Below are 20,846 nucleotides of genomic sequence, written 5' to 3'. Positions count from 1 at the left end.
TGCAAATATACTGATTACTAAGAAAAGACAAAAACAAATTGAGAAATGTTGATATTGTAAAGTCAAAGCAAGAATCGGTTACTTTCCTTTTAGCTGCAGAGAGAACATAAGTTATGTTCTGTAGAAAAATTACTCAAGAATAAATATTGTTACAAAAGATAATTGTACATAAAATGTGCAAATTCATTACACTCCCAAAAATCCTAAGTGTTAAAGGGCCTCTAATACTCCATGATTGAGATACTGTACTGTCATCTGGTGGAAAAATCTGTTCTTTTGTGTGATGGTGATCCTAGAACACAGCATGAAGGCAAAAAGAGTCAAAGGAAATTTGGTACAAAATTTGCTGGTCTCATGTCAGAAGTAATAGCAATGAAGAAATAAGCCTGCCTTGCTATGCCCTCTGCTGCAGGTCTGCCAAGTGGGCTTTAATCTCTGTTCACTGTTTTTATATTTTATTGGAGTTAAGATTTCAAGTCACTGAGGAATATGAAGCTACATTATTGTTTTTATCAACCCTGGTATCTCCTGTGAAGTAGATAAGAATATGCTCAAAGTTTTGAAACAATTGTACCTCCTGTTTGATGGGATGGACTCTCCAATTTAAAAGAAACAATTTAAAGATCTCATCACATAAAACTCTCCTCTGTAGGTATATCCCATGTAATTATAGACCAAATAATCAACTTCTGCAGAAGATTATTTCTAACTCCAGATGCACGTTATTGCTTCCAGTTTTGGCTAGGCTGTGGCATGCTTTGGTAACAGTATTTAACATATTTGTGTAAATGTAATGATATAAATGCAGATTGAATTTACTAGCTCAACTGTTGCACCAGAATCCTGGCTTCTTTGGAAAGTTATACATTCCCTATGTAATAAAACTACAGGCCAACTGGTTAGGAATATATTACTGCCCAAACTCAACTGAATTACAAGTCAAAGACTTCAGTTTTGACTATTAAGACAGTTCAGAGTGTTTACTTTTTTGATGTTTTTCCACATAAATGAGGGCTAATCTTCATATATGGCAGCAGCTCCCAAACTTTTCTATACCCCGCACTCCTAGAATGCTCGCTATATTCTCGCACTCCTTACAAAAGTTCGAAATAACAGCAATTATGCATATACATTGTAATTTTGAAAGCCCCCTGAAATAGTCTCGCACTCCAGTTGGGAACCCCTAGCATATGGGGAAAACCAGCATTTACAACAAGTATGAGTGGCTAACACCTTCTAACACCTCTTCACGTTTTGCCAAGTAGTACAGCTTCTTTGACAAGAAAACTTGTGATTTGGGGGAAAAGAAGTTAAAAGCGTACAAGTCTCATAGAGGATTAAGGCCCTCATTCCAATTCCTTAACCTCATTTTTCAGATAGCATAGCCCCTGCCTATTTTTGGATTATGCCTCTTGGCATGCCATGCAAAGCCTGGGTAACACTTGACCCAATAGACATTGGCACACTATCTATAATAAAAGGATCTTCTGCCAAAAAGTCAAGGACACAATTATGTCTCTCATGTTCCCTGGGTCACTATCAGGTAGCTCCGTGGAGCTACCATTTAATGAAGGCCATTGCTCCTTATTTTTAATACTGGTTCAAGAGGCAAAATTGCTTCATGAGCTGCAAGCTTGCATTTCTATATCATTTTAGGGAAGCTAATTTATAAGAACGTACATATACTGTAAGTAAAATAACTAGGATTTCACACTGTAGAGAAAATGTTTCTGAAAAAATCCATTGATTTGTACCTCAGACTAATACTGATTTGCTATCATAGAAGCTTGTCTATTCTTAAGAAACACATTCTAACACCTTATTGGAAGAGATGTTAACACGCCACAAAAAGTAGTCAATTTATATCAAAAATGTTTGTTAAATAAACTTTTATTAAAAATAATTTAAATATTAAATCTATCGTTATTTGTAACAACAGATTATAGTACAGCTACCTAGTAGCAAACGTAACTTTCTTTGAAAGGTTTATGGTACATCAAGCTGAGGAGACCTGCAAGACAAATAGCAATAATAAATTTTAAGATCAGACATTAATGGTAGGGAGGGGGGCTGCACTTTTGAAAAACCCCCACTCCTTAATAGTTACGTTAACTTTCACCACTATGTTAAATAAGTACAGATAGTCCTTGACTTACATGTTTGTTTAGTGCCTGGTCAAAGTTACAATGGCACTGAAAATGTAACTTTTTAATCATGACCTTTGCAGCATCCCCATGATCATGTGATCAAAATTCAGATGCTTAGCAACTAGTTCATAGTTATGACCGTTGCTGTGTCCCAAGGTCATGCAATCACCTTTTGCAATGTTCTCACAAGCAAAGCCAACAGGGGAGTCAGATTTGCAGCAAGAAAGGTTGTAAAATGGGGGAAACTCACTTAACAAATGTCTCACTTAATAACAGAAATTTGGAGCTCAATTGTAGTCTTAAGTCAAAGACTATCAGTAAGCATTAAAAGTTCACCTATCATCTGCCTCTCAAGTTAAATTACAGCACAAACTCATTTACTGTATGTTAGCGTATTTCATTTGTTTTGGTAAACTTACTCCCACAATTTAGCATTTTTTTTACCTTTAAAAAGAAAAAGGAAATCCGAAGACAGTCCATCTGTGAGGAAGAAAGGTATTTTATCACCGGACAGCTCCTCTTTTCCTATAAAAAGGGAAGAAAAATTAAATACTGCCCAATTTTATTGAGTCCCTATTCATACTTTATATAAGCATTCCCACCCCCATAAATTCTTCTGCCTTTATAGCAGCACAGCCAGTGCACTGTGTTATACTAAAATTGTTTAAGTCAACAAGGCCACGCAAAGAGGGATGAAAAGGCATTACTTTTATTAAATATACATTTCATTAGCGATGTTGCCAGGCCTGTGACAGTAAAATATTAATTAGTAACGTTCTGTCCATCTACTGCTTGCATATTACAGCACTGGGTGAATTAAAAGATAGCTAGACTGGTATTTACAAGGTAAACTCAGTCTTAGAGAAAGTTTAGTAGGATAACAAAACTGTATAGGACGTAAGTAAAATCTGTTCTTACCTACCAGTACAGTAATATAACCTTTCCTTCCTTCTGCTAGTCCTAAGAGCAAGGATCCTTACTCTCGTCTGACTCCTTCCGATGGTCACTGAGTACTCCCTTCTAGTCAGCAGGAGCCTGCACCTGGCTTATCTGTCCACTTGACTCAAAACACGTGTCTACTCTCAGCTGTAGTAGCGTCTGATCTGGAAGCCATTCGGAGCTATGCTTGCTAGCCGTTCCTAGTAGCTCAAACATCTGCATGCCTCCCGGTTTTGTAATGCTACTTAGTTTTCGGGTCCTGGTGTGCTCTCCTTTGTTGTGGTTATGCTACCATGCCAAAAACGAATATTATTTCGTGAATCCTGAGGTCTTGTCAGGATCCACCTGCTACTGCAAACTCAGCCATGGAAAAACCCATCAGGACTATTAATTTTCATTCTAAATTAAACCAGTCACCAATCAGAAGTTTTTTATATAAATACACTTGTACACACACCATATACAAGCACCATTGCAACCACAAACATATTTAAGCACACATTTGTCTTATTTCATAAGACACTGAGAAATGCTACAGGCGCATTTAAATCTGACAGATTAATTGACCAGAGTATAATGCAATTCCATGACAGATCTATACCCTCCAATTTTTAAGTACATTTCTACTTCCATTTTGTGGAACAGAAACATACTACCAAGCAATGTTTAATGGAACCAGAAAATAGGAGCCAGTGTACCCATTTTGTATGGTAAGTTGCATTAAGTGGGAAAATATATGAAATGTATTTTATAGAATGGAAACAATTTCCGGAGTTTCAAAACGCAACTGAACTTTAACAGATATGAGAATCTTTTTGGCTCCCTCACAAGAATGAAACAATTTGGGGATAATTAGGTTACTTTAAGTGCCTCAAACTAGTGGCACTTTTAATACCACAAGATTAGCTTAAGAGTGCCATAAGATTCACTCTTTTCCTCATGTTGGAGCTTCTCATTACAAAATCTAGTCTACTTTTGAGAAGAGAGCACACTGTCGGATTTTAATTTAGACTAGTGGATTTTTATAAAACTTTTGCCTAACAGATATAAATTATATGAACTAGCTTACATAATCTTGTGACCTTCCCCCACTATCATTAGTTGAGATACTTTTATCCATTTTTATTTATTAAATTTGTTTGCTGCCCATCTGCAAACAAGCAAGGTGACTCTTTTAACAATTTTAGCAAATGTTAACATTTGAGATATTTATGCCTTCAGCTAGCAGTGAATGAAAAGTCATGTATTTTGCTAGTCTCTTCAGTGTAAAATCTATTTCCTATTTTTTATTATATAAATGAAACTGCAAGTGAGCCACAACAATCTGGTATCAACATCCCAGTTGTTGGAAATTCCAGCTTTTGAGAGCTGATTCTCTTGCTGTCAAGCCCAAGAAATTGCAATTTCTATAGTACAGATAAAATGTTTATACTTATTTGGGGCGACTCAGATCCAACTGGGTAACTGCCTAGAGATGTCATAAGCATAGCAGGCTCTAGTAGTGACTTATTGCCAAATGTCTCATTTCAAGCTTCTTGTTGAGCTGCTATGCCTATATGCTGATGTGGCCAATCTTTTTATTTGCCTTAATTCAGCATATAAAATCTCCTGCCTCAGTCACTCTTTAAACTCAACCAGAAAAAGGGAAGACATGAGCTGAAAAAGCAAACAGGAAAGAACAATTGTCAAGCTACCAAGATGATGTCCTTATTTAAATAAGGAATACATTTTGGAAGTGGTTCTTCATTGAGGAAATCTCTGTGATTTGTTTTTCATGAAGTTCAACAAGATACAAAATCAATATATTTGGCTTTGAATATAAAAATATCTTGGCATTCTGAGAATCATTCTCTGCTATTTGAGTCTTCACTAATCTTTTTCATGTAGTGAAAATCAATGTACATTAACTTATAGTAAACTAACTTTACACAGCACATTTAAAAAAAAAGACACATTTATTCAGCGTCATGATCAGTCTATTACAGTTCGCAGTCAACAGCATGGGTGTGGAAAAAGAAAATCTACATAAAAACCCTGGTTGGAATGCTTTGCACTTTCCACAGAACACGAAAACTAAAATATCCTGTTATACAGTTAGTCACAAATACAGTCCTGATGTTTGCAAACAAGCGCTTGTCTAACACATGTCTTCATGAGGCAGTTCTACCCTGCCACAACTCTGTTTGGCTGAGTTCACAACTGTGGTAACCTGTAGCTTCCCTGTCACTTCTCTGGCTCTCCTCTCCTGCTAAGCTTTGTTTCCTGTTGAATAATATGGAATAAAGTTGTTAATCTAAACATATTGAGACTCAAGGCTATAATCCAATATCAAGTTTGTTCCCCCGATTGCCAATCCATTTATTAGCTTTAACATCTGCATTTTATTCCAAATATGCTTAAACTACAATAACTTGCTCAGCTACATTATGAGTTACTGTTACAATTCATTTAGTACTGCATTTATCCATGAGCAAATGGAGGAAGTCTTACCTAGGAATTAAAACCGCCTTCCACCACCATAGCTACTGCCACTACCAGAGCCCCCATAGCCACCTAAAAAGAAAAAAATAAGTTATCTTAAACGGGAATAGGTAAAAAAAGAAACTTTTTAGAAAGAACAGAACCTTACCCTCTTTATAAAGAGAAAAAAAGAAGTGCGAGGGCTGACGTCAGTTTTTCATGTCTATCACTCAAGAATTCAACTAGAAACTAACACGATCCATTTTCTCCCTAGTCAATTAGATCATACACTTACCACCACTTCCACCATAAGGGCCAGAGCTCCTCCCTCCAAAGTTTCCTCCTCCTCCTCCTCCTCCTCCTTTCATGGGCCCAAAATTTGAAGACTGGTTGTTGTAACTGCCAAAATCATTGTAGCTTCCTCCACCTCCAAAGCTGCTTCCTGAACAGAATAAAAATCATCCGCAAATTTATAAAACCCCAAGTATTTCATTTATGAAATTCCTTCATATCTATATTTCCCAAATATACTGAGCATGTTTAAATGAAGGTGCATGCTAAGCCTAATAGACTAGACTGCAAAAATTCACACTACAACTAGATGGCAGCAAATATTTGGTTTTATTTATTTTTTTTGCTATTCTCAGTTCCCAACTGAGAATGCATAATTCGTTGCTGTTATTTTGAACTTTTGTAAGGAGTGCGAGAATATATCAGAAGAGTTCTAGGAGTGCGGAGTATAGAAAAGGTTGGGAGAGCCACTAGACCTTTTAGGCTGGGCATGTCAAAACTTTCCTAACTTGACTCTGCTGGTACATCATCCCCCCTCAACCAAACAAGAAACAATTCTCCCCCCCCCCCAATCTAGGCCACCCTGAACAGCAGCACTCAGCAGTCTTGAGATTGAGCATAAAGTGCAGGCCTGGACGCTACTGTCACTCAAAAAGGCCAATTTGTGTTGCTCCTTAAGGAGTGCAACCCTTAGGGAATGGTGCAATTGCCCCATGGCCCAATTCTCACAGGGCCTCTAGAAGTTGTGCAAGAGGGCCATGCTCTCCCAGTTTCTGGAGCCTCTGTAAATTGCACAAGAACCGGTATGTGTGTTTACTGCTGAAGAAAAAAACTTTTTTTAAGGTGGCTATGAGGTCTCTGGTAGTCCTGAAGAATCCAGGCCATTCTTATGCAGCCTCTGCAAATCAAGGAAGAATGGGATATGCTTTTGAGAATAATTTAAGGTGCTGGTAGATGCTGGCATGTCACCCAAAACATCAAGGGATGTCACCTTTGATGCACTTCACTGATTTGCTCTGGCAGTTTATTCCCCATCATATTACCGTATCAGTACAGCAAAAATAGCAATCTTAAGTGCTCAAGATCAAATTGAAATTTACCCCCACTGCCACCACCAAAGCTGCCCCCTCCGTTGTTGTATCCATCATAGCTTCCACTGCCACCGTAACCCCGGCTTCCTCCAGAATATCCAGGGCCACTGCCTCCATAACCTACAAAGCAAATAAGATCCTGAATCGCAAAACACTGCCAATCATAAAAATAGATGTATATTTTTACAAATCTCTATTTAAAATGAAGACTATTTTAACGATTGTATGTATGCCATACTAAAGATACATATACCCTAAAAATAAATCAATATGTAGCTATACAGCAGCTTATGAAAAATGGCAACTTTCAAAAGCTATATGAACTTACCATCATTGCCAAACCCATTATAGCCATCTCCGCTGCCCCCATATCCTCCTCCTCCTCCTCCTCCACCGCCGCCACCACCACCACCACTGCGGCTGCCAAACCCACCTGAGGGGAAAAAATAAATTATTAGCACATTGATCTGATTTCAGATTTGTGATAAGTCATTAACACACATAGGTTTGGCATTTGTGTAAAAAAAAAAAAAGTATACAGAAAAGATACACAGATCCAAAGCACTGATCAATCCCAGAAAGAAACCCATTAATCTTAATAAGATGCAACAATGTATTCCTTGATGTCCTTACTGTGATTAAGATCTTAAAATGAATTTTAAATCTTCAAAAGCCTTACCCCGGCCTCCGAAGTTGCTACCACGATTGAAATTGTCACCACCGCCAAATCCACCTCCACGCCCACTGCCAAAACTTCCAGAGCTGCTGCGACCTATGAACAACAACAACATATAGCATTCCTGGAAAATATCATTACACTTTATCTGTAGTGCACACTTACTACACTGCATACTTACCTCGCTGACTGGAAGAGGCACTGGCCATTTCCTGTTTTGACAAAGCCTTTCGGACTTCACAATTATGCCCATTTACAGTATGGTATTTCTGAACTAGAGATGAAAAGATAAAATGGTATCAAAATCTCTGTAGAAGCCTCACGTAGAGGCAATAGAACAAGTTAAAGCTTAGCTGAAAGTATGACATAAGATACTTACTGACAATCTTGTCCACAGAGTCATGATCATCAAAAGTAACAAAGGCAAATCCCCTTTTTTTGCCACTGCCACGATCGGTCATTATCTCTATAACTTCAATTTTGCCATACTGTTCAAAGTAATCCCTCAAATGGTGTTCCTCTGTATCTTCCTTAATCCCCCCAACAAAAATTTTCTTCACTGTCAAATGTGCTCCGGGTCTCTGGGAATCCTGAGGCAGGACAAAAAACATTTTAAAATCTAATATTTGTGGCTGCTTGGTGATGATCCATACCATCAAATAACACACTATGTATCTTAAAGACATATTTAAAATGTCAAGCCTATAAATTGCAATTTTTAAAATACTGTAACTCTAAATTTACAGAGCAGCTTTTTCCAAGCTGGCACTGCAGAATAGCAATTCATTTAAATCTCAGCCAACATATTGGTAGAATAGAAGGGAGGAGCAATTAACACTAAATTCTGTTTTTCTCCCAAATGCAATTCATGAATGATTTTTTAAAAAGAACTTATTTAAGAAAACTTATATGCACAGATCATAGCAAAAAATCATAAAAAACAAATAAAACAATTTAAATTAAAAGCCAGTAAAATTTACAAATAAATTTAAACCAAAGATGCCTAATGCAGCAATAAACTGTTAAGCCAACCATATTACCTATGTTCTGAGTAGGATTCCTGATTGCAATGTTTTGGGCTTCCACCATTTTTGCTAAGATTTTGAACCTGTTGGCTATACATACAACAGTGGTTCTTACCTCTCTAGATACTGCTCTCTTTGGTTCAACAACTCTACCATCAACCTTATGTGGTCTGGCATTCATGGCAGCATCAACCTCTTCCACTGTTGAGTAAGTGACAAATCCAAACCCCCTGGAGCGCTTAGTATTGGGATCTCTCATTACCTAAGAAGAAATAACATACATTTTTGCTCTAAAATACACAAGTGCAAGCAATGTACCTGGTGCAAGCAATGTTAAATTTAGAACAGGGGTGTCAAACTCGCCATGTCATGTGACATATCGCAACTTTTTCCCCATTGCCGGAGCTGGGGTGGGTGTGGTTTCGGCTTGCAGGTTGGCAGTTTGACACCCCTGGATTTAGAAAAAATGAATTACCCCATTTTCTTGGAAATAGTGATATACTAAAAGCAACATTAGCAGTTAATGTAGTAGCTGGGAGATTTTCTTTTTCTGACTATTCTATACTTCCTGTATCTTAATTCAGACACAGATATTTATTAAAATTGTTTGCCACCCATGTTGACATAAGGTGACATGTACTTACCACACAATCTGTAAGTGTGCCCCATTGCTCAAAATGATTGCGAAGGCTCTCATCTGTTGTCTCAAAACTCAGGCCACCAATAAACAGTTTTCGCAGCTGTTCAGGTTCCTTGGGGGACTGAAACAGAAAAGTAAGCAACACTAGGAAGGATATGATCACAGCTTACGATGGTGGGGGGGCCATAATGAAAATAAGCATGATTTATTCAGCATGTAAGAATACCAGGTCCCATCAGCCAGAACCAGGTAAAAAGTACAGGATTAGGTTTGCAGAAATTAGCTATTTAAGAAATAGGAAGTCCTTTTAGCACATGCAATATAGCTATAGTGAGTACCAGAACCAAGCTCATAAAACCCATTTTCACATGAAAAACTATTTTTGACTTGATGTTGTGACTTTTTCCCGTTAGGTTTTTATCTAACATCTGCAGAACCTAAGTACTGACAGTCCTTGACATACAATCAAAATTGTGATACTAAGCAAGACAGCTAAGTGAATTTTCCCCATTTTAAAACCTTTCTTGCCACAATTATTAAGTGAATCACTGCAGTTAAGTTAGTAATATGTTGTTAAGTGAATCTGGCTTCCCCCTTGACTTTGCTTGTCAGAAGGTCACAAAATGTGATCACATGACCTAAGGACACTGCAATCTTCATACATAAGTGCATACCAGTTACCAAACAACCTAATTTTGATCGTATGACAATGGGGATGCTGCAATGGTCGTAAGTGTGGAATCCTGGTTATAAGTCACCTTTTTAGTGCTGTTGTAACTTCAGTCACTACATAAATGGTTGTAAATCAAGGACTGCCTGCATTTTAGAGATCACTCAGGAAATGTAATCTTATTTTTTCTTTGATCCATTCTGGTGTCATAAAATGCAAACTTTCACCCTACATCAATTAACTACTTTGCTTGTTAATTTAAACAGAACCCCAAGACAGTAGAACATCAACATTAGCATTAAACTCCAATGCAATTAAGGTATCTAAAGCATTTATTTGGCTGCTTCTATATTGTTACACACTATAAGGAATTATACTTTAGGAACAAAGGCACTAATTCTGATATGCTCCGAAAAGGAGAAATACAACAGGCCGTCTTTTTAAGGCAATTCAGGAATATGCTTATTAGGCCTGCGAAAAGTATTGCTGTCTTAATAAATTTATCATTTTCGCAAATTATGTGTATTTTAGTGTTTCCAGCAAAGTAGTGGGGGGGGGAGGCCAGATTACGTTCCAATTTTGCGGAAACGGCAACCTTGTAGCAACCTCAAAATTTATAAAATACATACAATGGCTGATGGAACACGCTTTCTCAGCCAATGTAAGTGCATTCACATTTTAAAAACATTTAACTGGTGCTTCCTCGGGCACCTCTTGCCTCAGAACGGGCAGGCCTTCTCTTCTCACCCTCACATAAAAATCATCTGAAGGAAAGGGGAGAAGGAGTGTTACCGGGCCGTCTCTTTCCATTTGCAGAGAGAAGTTGGAGCAGAGAAACGTGAAAATTAAAGGCCGAGAAACCAGCTATCAGAGACAAAGCAAGTGAGCACGTGGCCTTCGCTTCTTCCCATCCCCCACCTACACGCAAACTCGGAACTGCTCCGGAGAAGTGCGCAGGCGTGTGCGTCTAGAGTTTTGCCCACTGCACGGCGCAAGCGCAGCCATTACGAGCGCAACAGATAGCAGCTGTGAACGCCACGCACTGGAAAAGATGGCGCCTAAGCTAGCAACACAATGCGCATGCGCAGTTTTGAAGACACGTAGGGGGGGGAGAAGTAAGCCCAACCGGAGAAAAAGGAAAGACCTACTAACAAAGGATAATCAGAAAGCCAAACAAGCGGCGAAAAAAGACGAGCGCAAAAGAAAAATAATGCATTTCAGTAGCGGGAATGAGGACAGAAACGATATTTGTAACACTTACTGCGTTAGGCGACAGATCGCACCCATAATCAGACGATCCCTAAAGGCAAAGGAAACATAATTCCACAAAAACAAGCCACTGGTTTAGAGTCGTAAAAATAAAATAAAAATGCCTGTTAATAGGCTCTTACCTCAGATTTGGACATCTTGGCAGTAGCAAATGGAGAAGGCCGGCCTTCTTCACGAACGACGATCCCTCTCGCTGCACCCGATACCGAAAGGGGCAGAGTCACCAGAGCGTCGTCGCCTTCACTATCAACACCCACCCCTATCCACTCTCATTGGATAGCTGTGTAGCTTTTGTCGATGCCTATTGGTTAATAGGCAAATAGTCTGCCTCCTAGTGGATGAATACACCTGTTTTCTCGTCATTGCCCCACCTCCTTTGTCTTTCTATTGGTTAGATTTCTGTCACTCCTTTGATTTGGTGAATTTTCCCGCCCTCTACTCCTAAAGCTCCAGCTGCAAGGCAACACCTTTCTCCTTCACATTGTTTCCTTCTCATTGGAGCATTCGGAGCGTAAGTTCTTCTGATTGGCTTTTACGACCGGCTATCTTTATAGAGATTGGTCCATCTTCTCTTCATTTATTATTATAGAGGCGGGAATTAAGTTCGTTTTCTAAACGGGTTTAGGTCGGTGGTTAGGACTATATCCATCCCTGTGGTGGTGAAGGTACATGCCAGGGTAGAAGGGGAAAAAAGATCGTTTTACATATAAAACTTGCTTCCAGGCAGGCGTACACGGTGAGGCGTACTGTACCTTTGCGCATGCGTCTTGAAATATATCCGAAGGGAGGAACAGAGGTTGAGGAAGATAGTAAGGAGGTGCGCGCGCCTCACGCCAGCGCGGTGAAGCTGGGAAGGGGGCGGAGGGGCTAGCGCGTGCGCACTGGAAAGCTGTTTTGGCGGGCGTTGCGCAGAAGCGGTGGCCGTGAGGGGGTACAAACCAGGGAGGGGGAAGTTGGTTTCGTACCGAGCCGTTACTTTCCCCAGGTGAGCGACCACGGGAAACAGTCTTGGCGTGTAGCGCGTTACCGAGAGCCAGTGATTCTTCGGGAGGGGGTGTGGTTTCGGTGTGATTGGGAGCCTGATTGACTGAGCCGTGAGCCACCGTTGGGTGGAGGGCGGGGCCTGCATTTTGGGCGGAGTCCTCAAAAGTGAGTGACAGCCGAATGAGTGAAAGCTTGAGGCAGTTAACAGCGTCTGAGGGTTAAGATCCGGTATGTGAAGTAACAGGCATTTTAACCAACGGGGGTGCTGGGTTTGTCTTCGGTAGGGTTGGCCCGCTGCTGTTTGATTGATGTGCAGTCTGGCCAATGAACGGCTACCCGGCTACAAGGAGTCGTCCTTAAGGAGGTGGGGGGGATCTAGGAGTAAAAAGCTTTCCCGTCATGACCCTACCCTCGCAGGAGAGAGGCGCTCATTTTGTTTGCGTCTTACTCTTGTTTCCCGTGCAGAATTTTTCGCCAAGCTTTTTCCCCGAGCCACCAGAAAGTGGGAGTCGTTTTCTATAAAAGTGGTGGCCGGGTATCTGCACCTTCACTTACATGGTTTCTATATTACCTCCGGAGAATTTTACAACAATTTTAAAACAATAAAAAATAAGCCGCATCTAGTTAATTCGATGCCCTAGTCTTGACCTGAGAATCCCAGTAATTGCATGATACGAACTACTTTATATACGTTCTAGACTCTAGAGCATTATTATTTACTATGGTAAACGTTTGTACTTCTACAATATCTTTTTTTTACTATTTTTGTTGGGTTATCTGGCTTTACTTTTAAGAGAAATTGAACTGAAAGGTGGATTGTTAATTTTTGTCCAGTCTGACAGCATTTATGAAAGATCTCATATTTAATCCTAAGAAATGAGGCTGTAGAGAATTTTGTGATATTATAAATCTTTGAGAACATAAAGGTATACACATATATTTTATCTATAATCTTAACATAGCCATATGCACGCATTTCTCTCTTTTTTTTAATTGAAAGGAACTTTTTTGTGGAACTATAAGCATATGGATGTTATTAGAAAATTTCATTGACTTAAAATATGAAAGCATTGTTTTCATGCAACTAAGTTTCTTTTCCTTTGTGTTCATGCCTGGATTGTTTTACAGTAAGCTAGGAGTATATATAGTAATTATATACTACTGTAGTAGTTGTGCATAGCTATTGCGCATAATGGTAATAAAGTGAGGGGAATAATGGTTAAAAAATCATGCAGTTTTCTGAGATACACTTTATCTAGCCCTACTTTGATACTTGAAACACCTGGAGAGCTATGAATGCATGGTATTTGGGTGTGAGGTTGATGACAAACTTAGTATTTACCTCTAAAATTGTAGACAGCATTCACCTCCATGAGGAATGACATTTTTTTGCTCACAATGAACCATGTTATGGCATGAAGATCAACTTTCTTTAGGGACAAATAGGAATTACTAATAAAAAGGACTGCAGGGTCACTTAACCACAATGGGAAGAGCAAGGATTGTGATCTGTAAGCAAAATCATCACGTAGGTGCCTCAGTTAACAGCACCACAACTTACAATTATAATGATCAGGCTCCATTATGGTTGTAAGTCAAGAACTATGTATGTGTAGTTAGCTTCTCACTAGTAACTAGTCTGCCCAAGGACAATGCCTGATAGCATGATAGCATACATATAAAGTACACAGAGCCAATTTGGTCTAGTGGTTGAGGCACCAGGCTAGAAAATAGGAGACTTAGTTGCAAGCCCCTCCTTAGGCATGAAAGCCAGATGGATGACTTTGGGCAAGTCACTCTCTCTTAGCCCAATTCATCTCACAGGGTTGTGGGGAAAACAGGAGGAGGAAGAGTGTTGGATATGTTCACCACCTTGAGTTATTTGTAAAAATATTAAAGGGGGGGATACATATTAAATAAACAGTTCTGAACTAAGGGGAAATCTTAAATTGGTTGCTGGAATGGTGGTAAAGTTGTGGTTGCTTCTCAGTAATAATTAGGAACTACAGGTATGTGAGATGTAGCATGCTTGGGAAAAAAGCCTTAATGGGGAACTCAGTGCAATTCTGGGATATTAGATTCAAAATGTTCTTAATTGTTCTATTATTCCCCCCCCCCCTTGCAGTGTTTTTCATGTTGGCCATATATAGCCATAATGGCCTATTAATTGTACATTTAAGCATGAGCCTGGCTTACATGGAACTCTGTACGTTGTAAAGTTTACAGGTAAGTGGTTTTTGCATCCTAGCTTTTTGTTTAGTATTTTGCATGGAAGAGATAGTTGTTGCCTATTACAATAATACGGACAGATAAACAGTATCTTATTATAAACTTGGCTCAAGAACAGAAGAAAACTGAAGAATAATCACAAGGATTCAGCTTGGAACATGGTAGCATTCAGCAGATTTCAAGAAAAAGTCCTCTTGAAATGTAAAGTTGATTTCTTAATTTCACCGTGAATTATGTTGGTACATTTCAGGTTATTTTCTAGTAAAAATGCTAATAAAATTGATTTGCTATTAAATAGAATCTTTACTCAGAATAAGGACTCATTTAATGAGAGAAAAGACAATATATATATACATGTAATCCCTAACTAGAATGTGTTGTGTGTATGTCTTATCTATCTATCTATCTATCTATCTATCTATCTATCTATCTACCTACCTACCTACCTACCTACCTACCTATCTATCTATCTATCTAATCTAATCTATGAAAAATTAACCAGCAAGTGACGTTTAGAAAATTTTCTAGAAATCAGTAATCTGCTTCCTTTGTGGAATCTCATGTTTCAGTATTTCTTCTTTGTCTACCATATTACTATTATAAAAATAAAAATTTTGTTTCAATGTAATTTTTATTTCTATCAACTATTTTTTTCATGCACATTAAAATAAGAATAAATAGATTAATACAGGTAAATTGGTAATTTATTTTTGTTTTCTTTTTTAATGTAATTTTGATCTAGTTACTCTATATTGTCTTTAGCATGCTATGCTGCCTGACCACTTTCTGAACAAGCAACAGATTTGCTTAAATATTAAGCTAGCTTAAATATGAAGTAAAATGTCTGTATTCCTGATTTGCTATTAATAATAAACCCTTTTCATATACAAAAAGTAAATATATTTGAATACTTTAAATGACTGAAGTGCAGTGACTACCAATAGTTTTATTTAAAATACAGTGACTGTCAAAACAATGAGCATTTTAGAACATTTTACTACTTTTTTTTTTTTTTTGCTTTAAAGTTGAATTAGATCTCTACCTTTTACTTTTGGGATAAAGCAAACTTCATTGGTTGTTAGCGAAGGACCCACACAAGCCAAGCCATTTGGGGCTTAGTCCCCCTCAGCTCAAGCCTGAGTAAGGTAAAGGAGTGCCACTAACTCCCCTGCTTGCCCCATTGCAGTTCAGGGACTTGTTGACATCTTGCAGACTGCACCTGCAAGAAGCCCCTGAACCACAGTGTGAAGCCCAGATCCAACCTGGCCCACCAGTGCAGTGCAAAGGAGCTTCTTGGTGTGCTACAGCTCTGGAGCTATAAGATGGTCCTGAGCCACAGCACAAAGTCCGGCCATAGCATGGTTCAAAATCACAGTTGCCCCAATTGTCCTCATTACCTTTCACTCCAAGGTCCCTGACCCTTTGCAAGGCAGCTGCTGACCATATGGCCATCTTCTCCACTGTGCACAACATGAAGAAGAGAGCTGCATGCAGCCAGCAGCTATCTCACAAAGGGTCAGGCCAGACATACCTCATAAGTAGTGGGAGCAAAAAGATGGTGAATGTCAGTTGGGACAGCAACATGCAGGGTAGCAGGGGAGCAAAAGGACATGGATGGGGAAGTTGAAGCTCCCTTGTGGTCATGTGAGCAAGATGCCAAGTGCCTTAATTTTGATCATGTGACCACAGAGGTACTGCGATTGCTGTAACTTCAGAGACAGATCATAAGTCCTTTTGTTCAGTGCCAAGGGAACTTTGAACAATTACTTTTTAGTTAAAAGTCAGATGAAGCCAGTTACGTTCAAAATTCATAAATAAATAGTATATATGTCTTAGTAAGTTTTTTAAACTTACAGCATAGAGAATTATTTTTATTCCCTTCAATGATTTGATACTTAAATTAGGTTTTAGGGGTTCCTTGTTAATAAAAAGATAAGATTATAAAGCAGTATGAAACACCGCTGAGCTATAAAACAAAATCAGGCAGGTAGAGACCATTACGGAGTGATTTCATTTGCTGTCAGAGTAAATGTAGACTGTTTATTAATGTATATTCTAAAAGCAAACCCATGTATTGTTAAATTGGAACAAGAACCATGTATACAAGTGGTTTGAAAATAGCTTTCATCAGACAATTGGTGATAGCATAGGTTACTGCAATTGCTATAAAATAATTGTAGATGTTAATAATGACTAAGAAATTTAGATCATATTTTGACACTAATTTTAAGAGTTTATTTTGATGTTCAACATTTTGTTTTAAATTTAGATATCAGTAAGGCAGGTGTCCCAAAAAGGACTAATTTGTAATGAAAAATTTAAATATGTGTTTTCAAGAAAGTATATTTAATTAAAAATAGATGATTCAGGAGGCAGTAGATGGTAATTCTTGTCTGGGCTTAAGCTAAGCAAGGCTTGTTGGGCTTGGTTGATACTTGGCTGAAGTATTGGGGAGTATCATAGATGTACTTAGATTGAAAAGTTAAAAAAAAAAATCAGAAGAAGGTAATAGCAAACCAAGAAAACTACATGGGCATATCCATGAAATCACTAGGAGTCAGGCTTGTCTCAAAGGAGGCTTTGCTTTTTACAAATAGTTCTGGACAACTGAGTAATATGTTCTTTGTAATATATGATAATAAAAACTACTTCCTTTCCTCAACAAATCTGAATGCCTTTAAAATCTGCTCTAGAATTGTCCTGGGCAAGGAGAGTGAGAAATGGTTTTATAGAAAAGGCATATGTACTGAAGTATTATTGGATCCTGCCTGATATACTTAAACTGAATACATATTAGGCTTCAATCGCATAGTATGATTTTAGTATTTACATTTTTGTGTTGATTGGTGTTATACGTATTATTAGTTTTGCCCTGGCCTAAAGGCCTCATTCATCTGATAAAATTGTAACTAAGTTAATATTAAACAAACATTGGCCTCTGCCTCAGAAGATATCTCAGCAGTGATTAGAAATGATTTTGAAGGAGGATGAATATTCACATCAGTATTGCTAAGGGTGGTGCTGATAGTTTAGTATATTAATATGACCATGGATGTTGAAAATAGTAGTTTCTCTTAATTATACTATGGACTGACCGCTAAAATGAGATTGGGAGCGCTCACCAAACTATTTGAAGAAATGGGGACATTTCACCAATGAATATCAAAAGTCATCTGATATGGACATTTCATTTGGACATCATAGAAACTGACAAGCAACTAACAAAATGGTGGCTATATGTTGCCATCTCTTTAATTCTCCAGATTTCAGTGGTTTGTAGCTATATTTGCAACTAATATTAAAATGATTTTAAATTCAAGCAATGTTTTAATTATTGTCTGAATAAACTGAAATGTTGAGTTTTATACATCATACTTAAATCCACAAATGAACTTATATATGATTCATTTTATAAAGTCATGGTGATTTTACTTACAAAAAACAATGTTGCTCCCCCCCCCCCGAATTCCCTTTTATTTTTTTTGCAGGCCCCTCTCCACTCCTCCTGGCTGCTTCAAAATTACCAGAAGTGCTACCTGTAGTGACAGCTGAGTATCAGGAGTAGAAAAATAAAAGTGATTTTATGGAGCCAACTGAGTTTTTGTACCTAAGAACCACAAGTACACTGATCTCTTGTTAGAAATCAGCATTGTGAGATGTGTAACGGCTGCTTGAACAAACTTTGAGCAAAGTGGACAGGGAGCAAAATATTGTACTATGGTGAACCCAGTAGGTTTCCCCTGTATTCTTCATGTAAGAGATGTTTCTATTATATTTTTCTTTACCTTGTTGTCAGATGAATATACAATGCAGGGTTGCATCCAGACTTTCAATATCCCATTTGTACCTTCCTCCCCATCAGAAGATCGTGCTACTGAAAATTCAATAGCAAAATGACTGAGACTTAACAGTTGAGTATTTTTCAGTTTTTTAAAATTGAGGGAATGAAGTGAGAGACTTAGCAGAGTATTCCCACTCCCTTTCCATTTGCATCATTAAAACAGCTTAGATTCTCTGCGTTCTGATGATGCCAATACAGATCGTCCTTCCTTGACTTATGACCACAATTGGGACTGAAATCTTGATTGTTGAGTGAAGCAGTCACTAGGTGAAATGTCATGTGACCTCTTCATTCAACAACCACAATCCTGGCACTCACAGTTGTATTTGTTAAGTGAGAATCACAGGTTGCTAAGTGGACAGAGTCTCAGGTAAGGGGTACTTCAGAGTGGGGAGGTGGTGCAGGCTGTGCATGAGTTGAGGGATGCTGCAGTGCAACACAAAGCATTAGCTGCCTTTGAAAACCTCAGCAAAACCAGCCTAGCCCAACAGCATGTGTGAAGCTATCACGTCCCCAGAAGCCTCAGGTGCACACCCAGCCCAGAATGTTTACAAATGTTAGGTTGCCACAACTCCTGCCACTCCCTATCTGCCCGATTAGCCACTCTGCACATGCAATAGGGAGAGCTAGGGTGAAGTAGAGGCCAATTGCCATTGCCCCCAGGCTTCTGCTTCAACCCCAGCACTGCCACTGCCAGAGAATGCCACTTTAAGCCCTACAGATCCTTCAGAGGATCTACTTTGCTCCATTTTGATGTTTTTTTCCTGCTGCTTCTGGCCTATGTGAAGCAGCTGTTGAACATGCCAGGCCTTATTAAGGTTGTCTTGTGCTATTTTCTAAGCCAATGTCCCGTTCTCATAGTGTTTTGGAATGATTTGGGGAATGAGGCTTCCAAAGCACTGTGAGATATCCCATTCTAACAATCCTTTAGAAACCTCATTCCCCAGATCTTGTGACTTAGGGAACGAGGCTTCCAAAGGCTGCAAGGATGGGACACCAGCCTGAAATGACATGAGATGGTCCTGGTAAAAAGGCCTGGCATGACCAACAGCTGCCTTGTGTAGACACAGTGTGCCTCTTAGTAACGGGAGAAAAACATGGAAGGTAAGAGATGTGGCAGATCCAGTGGAAGACAAAGCGACGGGGGCAATTGAGGCTTAGTGGCAGTGGAGGCACTTGGGCTGAAGTAGAGGCCTATGGGTAGCAGTTGGCTGAGACTGCTGAAGACCCTTGTTCTCTACTTTAGTCCCAGTCCCAGCAATGCCACTGTCAAGTGCTACTGTGCAGGGCTGCCAAAAGGGCATAAAATTGGGGAGATAGGCAGGTGAAGGAATTGAAGTGCTTTGTGGTTGTAAGTGCAGGTGGGCTGCCAAGTGCCCATATTTTGATTGTGATCACGGGCGTTGCAATGACTAATTTCAGGCAGGGATAACAGTTGATGAACGAATGGCCGTAAGTTGAGAACTGTGCATGTTGCCTGGTGGCTTCCTGTTGCCTTTGAAAGAATGAAATGTGGCCCATGAACCTTCAAACATTGTTTTCAAAACTGTCTGGCCCTGCATTTAATTTGGCATGTTACTTAATGAAAACTAATAAAAATGATAGCAATGAATTAAATTAATTTTTAAAACTCAGTCCTCAAATCACTGAAGTAGTTTATTACATCTGTTTACCCTATTTTTAAATTACTAGTTGCTGAAAACAGGTAGTGTGTTTCTGCAATGATGATCCCTCAAGATGAAAACATTTTGAAAAAAACAATTTAGATTTTCATCATATTAAATTTAACATAGCAGCCCGGTAAACAGCCATCAAACAGTAGAAAAAAGATGGAAATCTTCCAGTTACCTGATATTTGTATTAACTAAAAATAGCATGTTTGTATAAAATATTAAATGGTTTAGGAAATGATGGAAAGCTTCTGGGCATTGCCCTTTGTGTCTAATATTTACAGCATGAATACTGTTATCAACATAAATTGTAAATTTCCTTTATGTCAGTATTAATAAAACCTAGTTGCCACAATACAATTGTTAATCTTCCTAAGCTTGGATCACTAAAATGTGGTCATACATCATACAGTGTTGACTTTGCTGAGAACCTGAAGTAAAAAAATAAGGGTGTACGTGAAAATAACTGTTTACTAATGTTTTTGCAGTTCTCCAAAATAAAGACCAGTGTAGGCTTTCATGGTTTGGGCTTGAACTATGGCTTATTTCAGTTTTAATGAAAGTTGTCTGATCCTGACAAGAAATGCTGTTAAATAAAGCTAACATTTGAAGTTCTGCTTTGAAAGTTCTCAAAACTATATAGACATATATTAAAATTCTTTGCAATCCAAGAACATTTTAAACATTCTGAAAAATAACTCTTTGGCCTATTTGCAACCAGGCCGTGCGAGCGGTGGGCCGCCATGCACATGCGCAGCTCGGCTGCTCGCACAAGTTGAGCTGTGCGCGAAAGCCTTCCACTCATGCAGCCTGATTCCCCTCTCCCCTGCCCAGCCAGGCTGCAAAGGTTGGAAACTACTGATCTAGGAGTCTGGTTTGATTGTGTTCTATTGCTTATGTCTGCATTATATTGA

General features: G+C 38.8%; 2 protein-coding genes across 8 annotated transcripts in view; one reads left to right on the top strand and one right to left on the bottom strand.

Moving 5' to 3' along the window:
* Positions 1–1,872: 1,872 nt before the first annotated feature.
* On the bottom strand, positions 1,873–11,475 carry HNRNPA1 (heterogeneous nuclear ribonucleoprotein A1). Of its 3 annotated transcripts, none has more exons than XM_039330540.1 (13): positions 11,331–11,475; positions 11,201–11,239; positions 9,274–9,390; positions 8,745–8,891; positions 7,984–8,194; positions 7,786–7,878; positions 7,608–7,700; positions 7,257–7,361; positions 6,938–7,048; positions 5,842–5,988; positions 5,577–5,639; positions 2,592–5,348; positions 1,873–2,011 (listed from the first exon to the last, which is right to left on the bottom strand). In XM_039330540.1, the coding sequence occupies exons 1-11, from the start codon at positions 11,343–11,345 to the stop codon at positions 5,584–5,586; spliced, it is 1,134 nt and encodes a 377-aa protein (XP_039186474.1). In that variant the 5' UTR covers positions 11,346–11,475; the 3' UTR covers positions 1,873–2,011; positions 2,592–5,348; positions 5,577–5,583. The 3 variants fall into 3 exon arrangements, with proteins under 3 accessions (XP_039186474.1, XP_039186476.1, XP_039186477.1); XM_039330542.1 differs by having other exon boundaries at positions 2,592–2,672; XM_039330543.1 differs by lacking the exon at positions 11,201–11,239 and having other exon boundaries at positions 11,331–11,474.
* A 143-nt stretch (positions 11,476–11,618) lies between these two features.
* The window catches only part of CBX5 (chromobox 5), a 44,290-nt gene continuing 35,062 nt past the window's right edge, over positions 11,619–20,846 (top strand). For 4 of the 5 annotated variants that reach the window (XR_005555113.1, XR_005555112.1, XR_005555110.1 and 1 more), the window contains exon 1: positions 12,062–12,193. The gene's annotated coding sequence lies outside the window, so the exon portion shown is untranslated. Of the gene's footprint in view, positions 11,720–12,061; positions 12,194–20,846 lie in introns of those variants that run through there. The other variant, XR_005555111.1, reaches the window with a different exon arrangement.

Source organism: Crotalus tigris, unplaced genomic scaffold (assembly GCF_016545835.1).
Source record: "Crotalus tigris isolate CLP2741 ecotype Arizona unplaced genomic scaffold, ASM1654583v1 scf7180000024429.2167931701:2281839, whole genome shotgun sequence".
NCBI classification, from domain to species: Eukaryota; Metazoa; Chordata; class Lepidosauria; order Squamata; family Viperidae; genus Crotalus; species Crotalus tigris.
The sequence above is the reverse complement of the archived record's forward strand: the minus strand, read 5'-3'. Positions and strand labels throughout refer to the sequence as shown.

What these genes read in the sequence shown, in the direction of transcription:
- HNRNPA1 (XM_039330540.1), bottom strand. An exon ending in GCGATCTGTCGCCTAACGCA is followed by an intron (nt 9,391 to 11,200) that starts GTAAGTGTTACA and finishes TTTCTGTTTCAG; the next exon opens with TCCCCCAAGGAACCTGAACA. An exon ending in TAGCAACTTCGGAGGCCGGG is followed by an intron (nt 7,362 to 7,607) that starts GTAAGGCTTTTG and finishes TTTTCCCCTCAG; the next exon opens with GTGGGTTTGGCAGCCGCAGT.